Here is a 14,247-nt window from a genome sequence, read left to right on the forward strand (position 1 = left end):
TAATCCTTTTTTTGAACATTTTATAATGTACTCATTTTTATCATCAATGGACATTTATTAATTTGTGAGCCAAAAAATGAATTCATTAAAAGTGAATCTTGATACTGATAGTGGGAAAATCTTTATAGATCCTTGGCTATTGGAGATTCTTCTCAAATTCTCCGCAATCCCTAAACTAATCATGAACAAAGGTAATTTGTCAAAGATCCAACCTTTATTATCCAATAAGAGTTGATTTTTCGACATTTATTTTTCGATTAAGATCTTGGATTCGGGTCTAAATGAAGAAAACTCATGTCGAGAGAGTTTATATTTTAGTGGTATAAATCGATTTAAATTGAATTAGTTTGGACTTATTAAACTTCTGAATATCAAAAAACATATCGAAAAGATTGAAATTTTTATCACTAGTGGGTTGTCGAAAAGATTACTACTACTCTTTTTTTTTTTTCGGTGCAAAAGGGAGCTAAAAGCCCGGTACAATGAAAAGAAATTAAGTTACACAAAGGCGGGGTAAGGAGGCCCCATATAGATATCTTAGTAGGAATAAATGAATTCCTGGTAGTGGGACGGCATGAAGATGAGAGCCCAAGGGATTGTGTAAACTCCACCGAGCCATCCAGTCTGCGCACATGTTGCATTCCCTGTAGGTGTGACTGACCTTCACTTGCCAGTCTCACGAGAGGAACTCCCGAATTCCTTTGATGAGCGGGTCAAGCTGTAAGTTTGGCATGGTCGGGCTTTGAATGAGTCGCACGACAACCTTCGAGTCAAGTTTCAAGATGATCCTTCGTAACCCGAGATCCCAAACGTATTGCAGCCCCTCCAGTACACCCTAAAGCTCCGCTACTGTGGACGATGCATAGTCGATATTCCGCACGTAACCGCCCAGACAAAGTCCGTCTGCATCACGAACAATCCCTCCGGCACCAGACAGCCCTGGATTTCCCCTCAAGGCGCCATCGGTATTTAATTTGGCCCACTTGGGAGGAGGACGCTGCCACCCGATACACTTCTAGCATTTTTGTAGCTTTGTAGACCCCCGTCCACGGTCACTCGTCGCCTTCCAACTCCTACCACCCTCGATATGGCTTGGCATTCATCAGACGGTTGCACAAAGCCTTCCTCGAATAAATCCTTGTTCCGCCAATTCCATAGCAACCAACATGCTATTCCGAATGTCGCTGCCCAGTGATCATCACTACTTGACATATTGCATTCGAGCCATCATTGCAACGGCATGACGAAAAAATCAAGTTGGCAGCTTTGCGGGACAATTCTCCGCCAAACCGCCTGCACCCTCGAACAATCCCGGAATGCGTGTAAGGTCGTCTCTTGTCCACAGGAGCATCCATCGCAGAGGGTTGAGCTAGTTAGGTGGCGACGTGCCCGATGCTCGTTAGTTAGAAGGCGCGCATGGGCAACTAACCATAGGAAGGTTCGTACCCGCTGTGGTCCCCTCCAACTCCAAATCGATTTCCACACACGGTCTTCCTCAGCCCAGCCAGCCTGTGCGAGAAAGCAGTATGCTGTCTTGACAGAGAAATTACCGGTGGGTTCAAATGTCCAATAAAGGGAGTCTTCACCTTGATCCCTTGCTGGAGGTCGGTGCGACGCAATGTGAAGCAACTTTGTGTGACTGAGGTAGCCATCCATCAAACTATATTCCCAAGTCCCCGCTTCTGTCACAAATTCACATATCATACGCCCCTGGACAGTCGGCTCTACTACTCGGGCTGTATCATCTATCAAGGCCCACATCCTTAGACCCATATGTCCTCCTAGAACCGAACCTTTGTCCCATCACGAATGGCCCAAGCTGCCCCACTCGCCACACGATTCCAGACTTGAGCTATTCCCTTCCACTGCCAATAATCGGTCGCCGAAACTCTAATTTGCAAGGAGGCATCGAGTCTATCCATGTACTTGCTCGTGAATACCCTCACCCAAAAGGAGCCTCGATTCGTAATTACACTCCATCCTTTCTTAGCAAGTATGGCGTTATTGAACAAAGACAGATCCCGCAAGCCTAGTCCACCTCGAGCAAGCGGTTGCGTTACTGTCCGTGAGTTCACAAGGTGGATTTTTCGTTGATCAGAGGAATGCCCCCGCACAAAGCTTCTCCAAATCACGACAAATCAACGCCGGTAACTTCATTGTGTGCATTATATATGAGGGCATAGCTTGGAGGACTGATTTTGCCAATGTAACCCGCCCAGTCAATGATAGTGTCTTCGCAGCCCATCCGCTTAATCTCACCTATACTCGATTTATTATAGGTAGAAAATGATCCCTTCGAAGTCGCCCATGCACCACCGGGACACCTAAGTAGCGCCCCAAAGAGCTGGTGGCGTTAGACGAACTCAGTCTGCATATATTATCTCGCTCAAGCATTGTTACATTTCGTGAAAAAAAGATCGAAGTCTTCTCCGCGCTCACCTTTTCCCCGGACACCTCACAGAAACGGTGCATAACTTCACACACGGTTCAGATTTGGTCCTCCAATGCCTTGGCGAAGAGTAACAGGTTGTCTGCAAACATTAAATGCGATATAAGTGGTCTCGACCTTCCCACTCTAATCAGCTGCCATCTCCCATCGGAGACCGCCTCTGGAATTAAATGACCAAGGCGTTCAATACACAAAACGAAAAGGTAGGGTGATAAGGGGCACCTTTGGCGAAATCCTCTTGGCTCAAAAAATCTATTAAATCCCCATTCCATAAAAGTCTCTGCTTACAGTGGATATGCAATCCATGATGATAGCTTTGAGCTGAGAAGGAACGCCCACGGCGACCAATGTGTCATCAATAAAATCCCAGCGGAGCCGATTGTATGCCTTCTCAAGGTCCACCTTAATTGTCATAAATTTCTTCCCACCCTGCATGCGGTGCATCGTGTGGACTAATTCTTGAGCGACAACTATATTGTCATGGATCTGGCGTTCCGGTACGAAGCTCACCTGGTTCGGTGAAACTAGCTCAGACATATACCATTGTAATCGATTCGCTATGGTCTTCGTCACCAACTTGTACGATAGTTGCATAAGCTGATCGGTCTGAAATGATGGATAGTCTCGGGCCTCTCAATTTTTGGAATTAGGACGTGGAGAGTCTCATTGACTCTGGAGATTGAAGTTGCTCCCTCCAAGATCTGCCTTATAAATTCAAATAGTGAGGGCCATATAAACTCCCAATTGGATTGAAAAAATAGGGCTTGATATCCATCCGATCCAGGCGCTTTGAACGGCCCCATATAAAAAAGGGCGCGATGAACTTCCTCTACTGTAATCGGCCGGACCAGTGATTGGAGTGCCGTAGGTGACAGCTGAGGAATACAGTGTGGCATGGTTGATTGGATTGGACCACGCTCCCCGGAGAATAGCCTCCGAAAATGGTCAGTAGCATGAACATGAAGGGCTTCCTCCTCCGTGATCAAAGTTCCATCTACCCGCTGCAATGCCTCGATCCGAATACGTTTCTATTTGATCATAGCTTTCGTATGAAAATATCGCGTATTGCGGTCCCCGGATTCCACCCATTCGGTTCGGGACTTTTGAAACCATAATAACTCATCTTGTACCAAGATCTCCTCCAACTCCGTCGCCAAAGACACATCTAGCACACATAGATGTCGGTTCGACCGGGTCTACTGTGCTCGCTGTACACCACCAAGTCTAGCAAGAGCACCATTTTTACATCTCTGGATGTGCCCAAAAGTGTCCCAATTTCATTCTTTAACATGCTCCCTGAAAGTGACAAGGTTCTGTGTGAGCCTTGATCTATTGTCCCAAGTTGCTTGCAATAGTCGATCAAAATCGGGGTGACGCTTCCAAGCAGCCATATAACGAAAGAGGCGGGTGCCATGTCAGCTCCGCTATTGCCCATATAAGTCCACTCACAAAGGGTGATGATCCGACTTCACTCTCGGTAAGACTCTCACACTTGCATCGCCCAAGAGGGTTCGTCATTCCGCGTTGCAAACGGCCCTATCCAATCTCTCGAACACCCGGTCATATCCACCCCGAGCAACCCCTCTCCAAGTAAAGCGTGGGCCTGTACTACCCAAATCCAAGAGGCCCGACTGTTCAAGCACCTCATGGAACCGAGCAGCCCGATTTGGATCAAAGGGAGCCCCTCCACGTTTTTCCTCGGCTGATGCGAGTTCATTAAAATCACCTAATACCAACCACGGGCCAATCACTTGCTTCGAGACTTCTAGCAAAAACCGCCATAAATCGAGTTGGGCTCTTTCCACAAGTCGCGCGTACACAACTGTAAGAAACCAAGTCGAGGTACCACAACAGACACGTATATGCATAGCCTGGGGATGTCGATTGACCACTGTAATTTGCATTTTCTCCGTCTTTCACCAAACCCATATACCTCCTGCAAATCCCTGAGCTTCAATTCTTTCACAGGTAAAAGAAGTAAATTTCTGACAGACTGCGTCAGCTCTAGCGCCGCTGATCCTCGGCTTCACAATCATAACGATATCAGGCCGCTCTAGTCACAAATACTCTTTAGCCGATCTAGTAAACTTACCATTGCCAGCACCACAACAATTCCAAAAGAATAATCGCATTATATTAATGGGAAGTTGGGTTAGGAAGGACCTCACCACAAGAGAACCACTTGGTTCAGCATTCCATAGTGGACATGCCTACCCCGGTATCTAGCCGCGTATATTAGGCGAGTTCATCAATAGCCATTACTCTCTCGTCTTCCTCACCCACTCTTCCATCCAATATCACACCATCCAGTAGCTGGAAGTTCACCTTGGGGAGGTCATCTTCCATATCATTCAGTCCTTCACATGCCAACGTTGAATCGTCCCGGTTCGAGTCCGGATCCCGGATGAGACAAAAGCTCTCCCCACATGTGGAATTTGCTGCAGCCCCATCCACCTGAAGATGGGCCGCATCAGCCGGGCCTGCCCCTTGAACTCGCGGGCTGTCTTGGTGCTGGGCTGCTGCAAGTGGGTTCGTTCTGCCATATCCATTCCTTCGCAAAATGGTCAGACGAGTAAATCCTGAAGCATCTGGTTTCTGAACTGGGCTAGCACGCGTTAGGCCCTGATCCACACTCTTCCTTGTCAACACCTTGGGTCGGCCCGCCGCGGCCCTCACCCCTTCCCCTTTTCCTTCTGGGCCACAGCACCATCAGGTCCATTATTTGAAATCTTCCTTATTTTTTCAAGTTGCTGAAATGTCAGGAGAATCTGAGGGAATATTCTTCTTCACCAAAGCAGCAAAACGTGATCCATATCCGGATCCTCCCGCTTGACTATGCGACTCTTTTCCCCCAATAGGTCCCGATCTTCCCGCTTGTTGCCGTGATTTGCGATTCTTTCCCCGGACTTGCATCCATGGCCCAAATTCCGTATCATCGGCCGGAGCGACCACCCCTTGGCCATCCTCCGCTGACCCAATGGCAATCTCGCCTTCCTTCGATCTTCCTTTAGCACTATCGTCATCTCTACTTCCTGGTCATTGCCCTCCCTAATCACCTGGTTCGTGGCTTCCATCGATAAACATGTCTCATTCCCGTGTCTGTATCGGCCACAATGGAAACAAATGAGGTTTAGCCCCTAGTACTCTACCTAATATTTCTTGCCATTGACATCGATTGCAGGCACCAGCGGCTGCCCGAAATCTACCTCAGCGCAGAGGCGAGCGTAGTTCCCCTGAATGAGGCCTTGAGTATGCTTGTCAATTTTCATTGTACGACCCAACGCATAACCAATTCGACGCAATGACAGGTCAGTGTGATAGTCCATTGGCAAATCCGAAATTCGTACCCATACCGCGACCTTGGTAATCCTCGACAACCGGGGATTAAAATCATGAGTCCACTCCCGAACGGTCAAATAATTCCCTTGTATGATCCACGGTCCCCCTAACATCACCCACTCCTTGGCATCCACAGACGAAAACCTAGCTGCGTAGAAATTGTTTGGTAGATCCACAAGGTCGAAATGGCCAATGGGACTCCATAACTGGTTAAGCCTCCTCTTTAGCGTAGTGTATCCAACATTCCTACCTAACACCTTGATGATGATAAAGCCTCTGAATCAAGATCGCAGGCAAGAGAGTTCCTCATTGGTGTGTAGGATCCTCGGTCGTAAGGGGATCGTAAAGTTAACCATCGACTTGGCCTTCTGCTCAGATTCCGGACCCCCCAGAAATATGCCACTGCCCGCTCCAATCTGGCTCCCCTGCAGCGCTGCCACATAGCCCACCTTCGGGTCATCTGCCACCCCCGATCGTCCTTGGCTCGGCTCCCCTGCGCGGGCGTTACTTCGTGTCCCACCGCGATCCACCACTTTTTTTGCCCTTTTGGTGCTATGATCAAGCTGATCGGCCTCTTCCGTCGTGATGGAAGGAGAGGCCGCTTCCGCGCCGTCCGTGTTCGGAGATAGCATTTCTCTCTCTCTTTTGATTACTACTCCTTTAAAGGGGGTAGGGAACATAGAAATTAAAACCCCACTACATCAACCCACTAGTGATATCTCGATTGGCTTATATTGGACTTCAACATATATGATTTTATGGTTGGCAAATTAGGCTCTCTTTTTCCCGATGGGTCCATCAACTTAGTCTTTATAAATATGATCTCTTATTATTTGGGAATATTACACGGATTGTTGTGTTATTTTCATTTAATGCACATGGACCGGCCTCATACTTAAAAGGGCAAAAAAGAAGGAGGAAAAACATACTTTTATATATTTATTTATTTAGAGAAAAGGTCTTCAGCAATTTCATATGGTTGTGGGCCTACCAAGCATTTGCCGCCACCATCTCCGGCGCCCGGTAGCGGCCACCCCTAGTCTCCACTACTACCGCCACCGCCACAATTTCTAGCTTCAGATACCCCATGTCGTAGTCATTTCCATATCAATTCTAGTAATATAGAAAAAAAAATGTATTTATATATAATTATATCATAATACTTGATGCCAAGGCTCTTTTTTTTTTTTAGTAAATGGCTTCGTCTACATGTGGATTCTTAGCACTTATTACTATTTCATTGCTGTATGTGCGAAGCTCAGCCTAGCACTTTCAAGACTCTGGATTAGACACATTTTCACATTGATCGTGAGGCTAATCGAGTTGCGTTAAGTCTGGCACACCGAATGTGCTAAGGACTTTTATCAGATTTTATTTATGCGTTTGGTTTGTAAGTAACATTTTAAAATCAGATTTTGATTTTGAAAAAGAGTGGTATAAATGGTTATGTATGAGGCCCACCCTTTGATTTTGTATGAGTTATTTTGTTTTGTTATGGGTATAATTTTGTTTTGCTATGGGTAGAATTAAGTTAAAGTAAGATTTTATAATACAACTTTGAATCCAAATAAAGTAAGATTTTATGGTGGCATTTGAAATTTAGGTTTGATTTTAACTTGACTTTGATTGTGATTTTACGGAGTATTTGGTCAAACTTGCGGGTCCACATTCATTTGAGAATATTGTAATTATGGAGTTGTATTAAAATGAAGTGGTGTAAATATTTATGGGTGGGGCCCATTATTTTGACTTTAATGAGTGTAATTTGTTTTGTCATGGGTAGAGTTAAAATTAAAATCACGATTCTAAAATCAAACCCCAATTTCAAACGGGGCCAATGAGGCTTCTGATGTTCTGCTTGATGTCATTTTTTTGGGGGGGGGGGGGGTTGGGGGTGGGTGTTGGACCCAAGGAGTATTAATGGTCTTATTAGGCATGTTAATTTGGGATGATTGATAAATATAAAAAAAAATGGGATGATTATGTTGGCACGTACGTTTATTTGGGATGTTGACTTTGGTTGAATCCTTCATTAATTGATTTACCTTAATCTGTTGCCAATGTATATATCATAACTCGAAAGATATCATATTTTTACATTTATTGTCAATGTTAAGTCATTGTACTGTATATATATCTATAAAAATTTAACCCATAATCCAGCGAAAATAATATCTATCGAAAAAATTTTAACCTATATCAGTGGTATAGGCTACATATGCAACTCAAACAAGTTGCGGTAGATAAAAGATTTATTTTTACTATCGCAAAATAAAAATGAGAACCAATATGTTACGATCTTTTTTCTAAGCCACTGCTATAACTTTTCCAACATAATTGTTTAGATATACTTAGTCGTCTCCCTAGCTCTGATTATCGTTTTACTTAACTTCATGGTGCAAAATGAACTTGAAATGAAATTTTCACTATCACATATGAGTTGGGAGTAAAATGATAATTGAAAACCAAACGAACTGTGTAAGTCTCAAAGACGGCTTTTGATAAGTCCAAAATCGACTGAATTGCATCCAGAGTAGATGGTACCTCTTGGATTGGTTTTTCATGTCAAAGACTTTGGATCTACTATCATAACCTCCACCTCATCAGATACCTATATCATGGAGATGGGTATTATTCGCACTAAGAGATTAATAACTTAAACTTTTAGATTGAATATGAGCTCATTTAATTATATCTCATAGGTTGACTCAAAATGCAAAGATCGTACCCCATGAATTATGGACCAAAACAAACTCCAAGAATGAGTGTATGAAACGTCCACCGAAGAAATCATATATAATGTGTGATATAATTGACAAACTGCGTTTTATATGAGCAAAATTTTATTTGCAGTATTGAAAGCATCTTGTGACAAAGGCTCAAACAGAAAACGAAACAAAACTATTAATTTCAGCTAATAGGCCGATTACAGGCTCATGAGAAAAAAGATCCATACAGAATGAACATGCAAAATATGCTTCAACGGCCACATTTCCGAATTGTCCTTTTTAATTTTTCATTTAGCGAACGTGAAGAACAGTACTCTTTGTGGAAACTAACGAGCGATGATACCTTATTTCCCGTCCATTGATTTTCACTGCACTAGCCACTCACACGATCCTTCACTTTCATCTCCAATTGGATGCTATGCATTGTCGGATTGCCCATCTAAATTGAAATGACAAGAAGCTTACAAACTTTCAATAGCCCTGGGGAAGCGACCTGTTTGGTTTTACAAAATATATTTTAATTCTACTCCACTTAACTCAATTTATCTTCAATTTTACAACATAATTATTATTTCTCTTTTTAAATTTAATTTTTAATACTAATTTTTCTCAACTATTCATTATTTTTTTCACAATTCAACAGCACAATCATTATTTTTTCCAAACTATTTATTATTTTTTCTACAATTCAACGATACAATAATTACTTTCTTCAACTATTCATTACTTTTTCACACTTTTTCTCATACTTCAATAACACAATCATTACAAACTAATTAAAATTAAAATTCAACTCTAAAATCAAATTCTCTTTCCTTCCTTTTTTGGCATAGCTTGAACCTGCTTTTTCTATTGATAGCACCTTGAAACTAACAGCTTGTTCCATTGATTGAGTCAATGATCTCCCATCAACGATTTTTTCTTTTCTATTTTAAAGTGAAGTACGATGTATCTCCAATCTATTAATTGAGACTAATCAAACTTTTACTCGGGCGTCGACTTGGCACTACTGCTATTCTAGTTGACGGCACCTTGAATTAACAACTTGAAAAGTTGAGTCAATGATTTTCCATCAGTAAATTGTGTCTTACCAATTGGCTGAAATTAATAATCTCCCACTCAACCATCGACTTGGCGCCGCTAGTCACGAAATATTTCAATGAATTTCAAATTCCTACACTTCTAGTAAATTTTTTTCATTGAAAATGCAGTTTTTCAACTGTACCACGTCCTGTAGTTATTTTCCGCTTGCAATTTGGTCATTACCTTGGGGAAACGACCTCACCAATCTAATAGTTCATAGCATCGGACAATTTGTTAGAAAAATTGAGTGTCATGTTTTCGGGAAGACAAATTAGTCAAACGTTTGGAGTTCATGAATTATTCTCATTGGAAAATAAGAAAAAGTTACAACAAAGGTTGACAACGAGGAGCCATGCCCTTAATTACATGTAAATAGATACAAGCCGCCCCCTCCCCTGTTTCTTCTTGTTCTTGCAATGATAAATGAAAGCTGATATTGTGGATTTCAACTATCTTTGATGTAACTAATGCATGTAAATTTGACACTTGGAAAGCTACTTATGATCAACCCGAAGTTCCCATTGCTTCTTTCTTTGACTCTGTTTCGTCATGTCAGTGGTTAGTAGGCGGTCGAGAACGGCTCATACGACTTAAGGTTGAGCACGACGCCTGCAACTGAGCCGGCGGCAGCGGCGATGGTGATGATGAGGCATGCGAAGCTTAGGATTTGGAGGCAGAGCCACTTGGTGCTCCACTTGGGGATCTTTTCTTGGACAATGTACATCTCGACCGGGAAGTAGACGGTCAGTGGCCAAAACCCAAGTGCCCCGACAAGACCGACCACATCGTTGAAGAAAGGAAGCAGCATAGAGATGACCGTTGTGATGATGACGAAGATTGTCCTCCAAACCAACCTAAAGAGGTTGAGCTTGTAGGACTTGAAGCCCGGGATAGGGACCTTGATGTCCTTCTTGATGAACTGGCTATCTGGGAACCACCCTGTGGCATACTTCTCGATGAACTCGAAGAGGGGTTGGCAGTAAACCTGGTATGCGCCCACGAGGTGGATCACTATAGCTGCGTTCGCTATGTCGACGAGCCAGAACGGGTTGTAGAAACTGAAACCCGTCAGGAGATTCCCAGGGGACATGTCCCCAAAGGCAGCATAACCGAAGCACCCGCAGAGCATGTAGAACAGGGTCGTGACAGCGACAATGATCAAGGTTGCCTTTTTCATTGTCTTGGCCTCTGATGGCGGGGACTTGATAGTATCCTGTTTCATAATAAATTTACGAAATCGATGAGTGACCTTTTTCTGAGGCATAAAATTGGTGGCACATAATCAATTTGATCTCGGGAAGGTTAATAATGTACCTGAATTTCAATGAGGATGATGGAGTAAGAGTAAACAAAGGCTACGTCTCCAAGAGCCTGGAAGCTCCTCCACATCTTCTGGGTTTCAGTCACTGTCCCAATACTGATACCGGTCAGACTTCCCCGGAACTTCCCGGTTTCAGCAACCTTAGCGACTCCGAGGCCAAGCCCGATGGTGGAGTAGGTGAAGGACATGACAGCAGCCAGGATGGAGAGCCACAACAGTTGGTCGAAGTCGGGTATCTGAGACAAGATTATCTCAACAATCCCAAAGGCTATCATGTATGGGGTGCTGTTCGCGTGGCACGGATTCTTTTCTCCCTTATCGTGGAAGCAGTTCAATCGACTAGTCGCCCTGTCCAATTCCAGAAAAACGAAAACTCAAATTCAAACCAATAACACAATTTCACGTGCCTTTTTTTTTGGCTACAAAAATGCCGTGTGAGCACTCACATCATGCTAATAGAGGAAGCAATCGTGCAGCCAATGGAAACTCCATACAGGTTCAGGTACTGAACCAGCCCACATAGCTTGGCTTTAAACCCACCTGCAACAGTTTCACTTGAAAACCATAAGGAAAACTCAAGCTATGGTCGCGAAAACATTCCAGGGGACAAAGATTCACTTACCGAGATTCGAGCGGACAGCGTCCATGCAAGTGTAGTTGCGCTTTCCATAGACAGGGTCACCGGAACGGTAACAGGCAGCAAGGAGGGCGGAGGTGTAGTAAGTGACGAAGGAGAAGAGGAACAACATGGCGGGGCCAGCAATCCAGCCGAGCTGTGCCATGGCCCAAGCCAGAGACAGCACCCCCGACCCGGCTGTTATAATGTGCGCGCTGGCTGTCCACACCGTTCCTGCAGCCAACCCAAAGGACCAAAACATTATTGAAATGAGAAACAGAGTGCATATATGTATATTGTGCGGGTTGAGTCGACAGTCGATGAATTTACCGGTTCTCTTGAGGCGGCCATCATCGTCGAAGCACCTGGAGCCGCCCGGCAGTTGCATATCAAGCGAGATACTGTAGACTTGACTTTGGGGAGCTGCTGCGTTCTGGTGGACAATTGGACCGAGCATATCAAGTGGACAATTGAATTTAAGAACCTGATGGGCTTGGGTTACTGCCTCTATGGAAGGATGAATTTCAAGTAAGCAAGCAAGAAATAGGATGGGGTTATATATATCCCGTTCCATTCTCTCCCTTTAAATGAGGACCTCTGATTGAGTCCCGCTCGTGTGTCGCTTCTCCATCATCGGTTCCCCACAGAGAATAGGGTTCTGCTGCTTATTCATTTATGGCATTATGCAGTCGTATTAATTAATATTATTATTAGTATATTTAATTAATTTAAATCTGTATTTTAGCTTTATATTTCTACAAAGAAAAAAAATGGTGGTCAAATTTGCAAATACAGTTTTATACATAAAACTGAATAATGATTGCCATAGATCGTTGGGGCATATCATTCCTCACTTATCGTTTCTTTTCTTCCCAATTACTGCGGAAAGAGAGGCCATGAACTCTTCGATCAGGACACACAGACTGGACGTAAAACCACCTTTTAATATGTTTTCCATATATATATATATATATATATAATATTATATATTATATCTACTCCATGTTTCTTTGATTTCTTTCTTCCCCTTTGATGGCCTCTTGAGTTTTTTCTTTTCCCTTTCTTCCCTTAAATGGGAATTCAAATGGGAATTCGATGGATATTAGCAAATACGTCAAACCTGGTCTCTTTCGTTTTATTGACACGATTGTATAGACATTCCATACCGCGTACATTAACAATCTTAGTTAGCCCTAACCGACAATTGGTTTTCTGAAAATACAGACAACTATATGTTATACTACGTGGCATACGCGACGGAGTATAATAAATTTTATTTCTCGCAACAAAATTACATGTACCTTTTTTCAATGTCCAGATAAGTTTTTGCATATTTACCACGACATTCAAATGAAGTCTAGTCCATTGGTATCATTTGTCGATCGCGTCTCCTTGGGACAGCACAAACATACTTATGAGCTATATATCATGTAGGAAATTGAGGTCTAACTGAATTGGATCCGTCCATGTGCAACCGGACTATATTTATCTGATATCTATTAAAATTCTAAGTGGTTATTTATAAGATATTTTGTAAACCCTTAACTGCATTTGTAACCACATTATAAATAGAGTAACTACTTACAGATTTATGATGGTCAATTTACAGTAAGCGGCTCCCATGAGAGGTGCGTAAGGTTCCTGTGCTTTGTGAACAGTGTCGGCCTTTGCTCGATCTTGTAGCAAAGATCCATCCCCGAGTTATCTCATTTTTGTGTTTGCTTTGTCCGTCTAATAGGTTACATTAAATCGATATTCGGTAATTCTGATATGTTATTATGTCCGTGAATTACGCTCTTCTTTTCTTTTGTTAGTAATTTAAGTATTGAAAAGAGAATTTCTTGATTTTTCTTTTGTGCAGGTGATCATGATCCATCCATAAGTACAAGACGATGGCTAGATGTGAGGAGATCACATGTGGCTCGTGTCTCGAGACTCGAGTCCATAGCAACATCCTAGTATCACTAACTCCAATGAAGTTAATGTTTAAATTATTGCTTCCGCACTTGATTTTTCTTACATATTGCATATAATTTTCTTAAAAGAATAAAGCTACAAGTCATATTCTAAGCCAGCTAGAAATTATACGAGATGAATTTTTTATGATAGGGTTGATGTGGGGGGATCTATCATGCATTCCCTTTACGATTGGACACGTGGGGGGATGCGCATCGTACACGTCGCACTAACCATTCTCGATGCCCTTAATCTCTCGGCATTAAGGAACCTATTTTAGTTAAGCTTTTCAGGTCAAAGGGAAAGACTGATCGACCATATTCTTCCAACTTACATTGTGCACTAATCTTTTCGGTCATTATTATATTGTAAATTACTATAATAAGTATATATTCCAAAACGATATACTCCGTTAGTTAGCTGGCGAGTTATAGCTATAGTTCGCTGGGTTTGATAATCGCTGAGAGCCCTTCAAGTTCATCAAATGTGCATACCGCAATAACATCACTTAAATTGATATGGAATGGAATTGTTTTGACACATAAGATGCAATGCTTAAGCTTTGACTAGTCCACCAACAAATTGGTCCTTGGGCGTGTATATATATATATATATATATATATGTTGATAATTAGGAAGATGCTACAAGAACAGAGATATACGAGAAGAATGTTCCTCCTCCAGCGTCAGTCGTGTCAGGTCGTATGCGTGATTAATCGACCATTACAATCACATATGTAACTATCTAAGCTGT

At 42.8% G+C, this 14,247-nt stretch overlaps 1 protein-coding gene across 1 annotated transcript; it reads right to left on the reverse strand.

The window, feature by feature from the left end:
- Nucleotides 1-9,871: 9,871 nt before the first annotated feature.
- Nucleotides 9,872-12,152, reverse strand: LOC116187024 (amino acid permease 3-like). Its single transcript, XM_031515599.1, has 5 exons — nucleotides 11,868-12,152; nucleotides 11,544-11,771; nucleotides 11,368-11,461; nucleotides 10,915-11,269; nucleotides 9,872-10,813 (listed from the first exon to the last, which is right to left on the reverse strand). The coding sequence occupies exons 1-5, from the start codon at nucleotides 12,109-12,111 to the stop codon at nucleotides 10,160-10,162; spliced, it is 1,575 nt and encodes a 524-aa protein (XP_031371459.1). The 5' UTR covers nucleotides 12,112-12,152; the 3' UTR covers nucleotides 9,872-10,159.
- Between the last annotated feature and the right edge of the window lie 2,095 nt (nucleotides 12,153-14,247).

This window comes from Punica granatum, chromosome 8 (assembly GCF_007655135.1).
Source record: "Punica granatum isolate Tunisia-2019 chromosome 8, ASM765513v2, whole genome shotgun sequence".
Classification (NCBI taxonomy): Eukaryota; Viridiplantae; Streptophyta; class Magnoliopsida; order Myrtales; family Lythraceae; genus Punica; species Punica granatum.

Excerpts from the sequence above, each read along its gene's own strand:
- LOC116187024 (XM_031515599.1), bottom strand. The coding sequence starts at position 12,111 with ATGGAACGGGATATATATAACCCCATCCTATTTCTTGCTTGCTTACTT. Across the intron at positions 11,462-11,543 it reads CGCTGTCCGCTCGAATCTCG|GTGGGTTTAAAGCCAAGCTA; the intron begins GTAAGTGAATCT and ends AAACTGTTGCAG. Across the intron at positions 11,270-11,367 it reads GCTTCCTCTATTAGCATGAT|GGCGACTAGTCGATTGAACT; the intron begins GTGAGTGCTCAC and ends GGAATTGGACAG.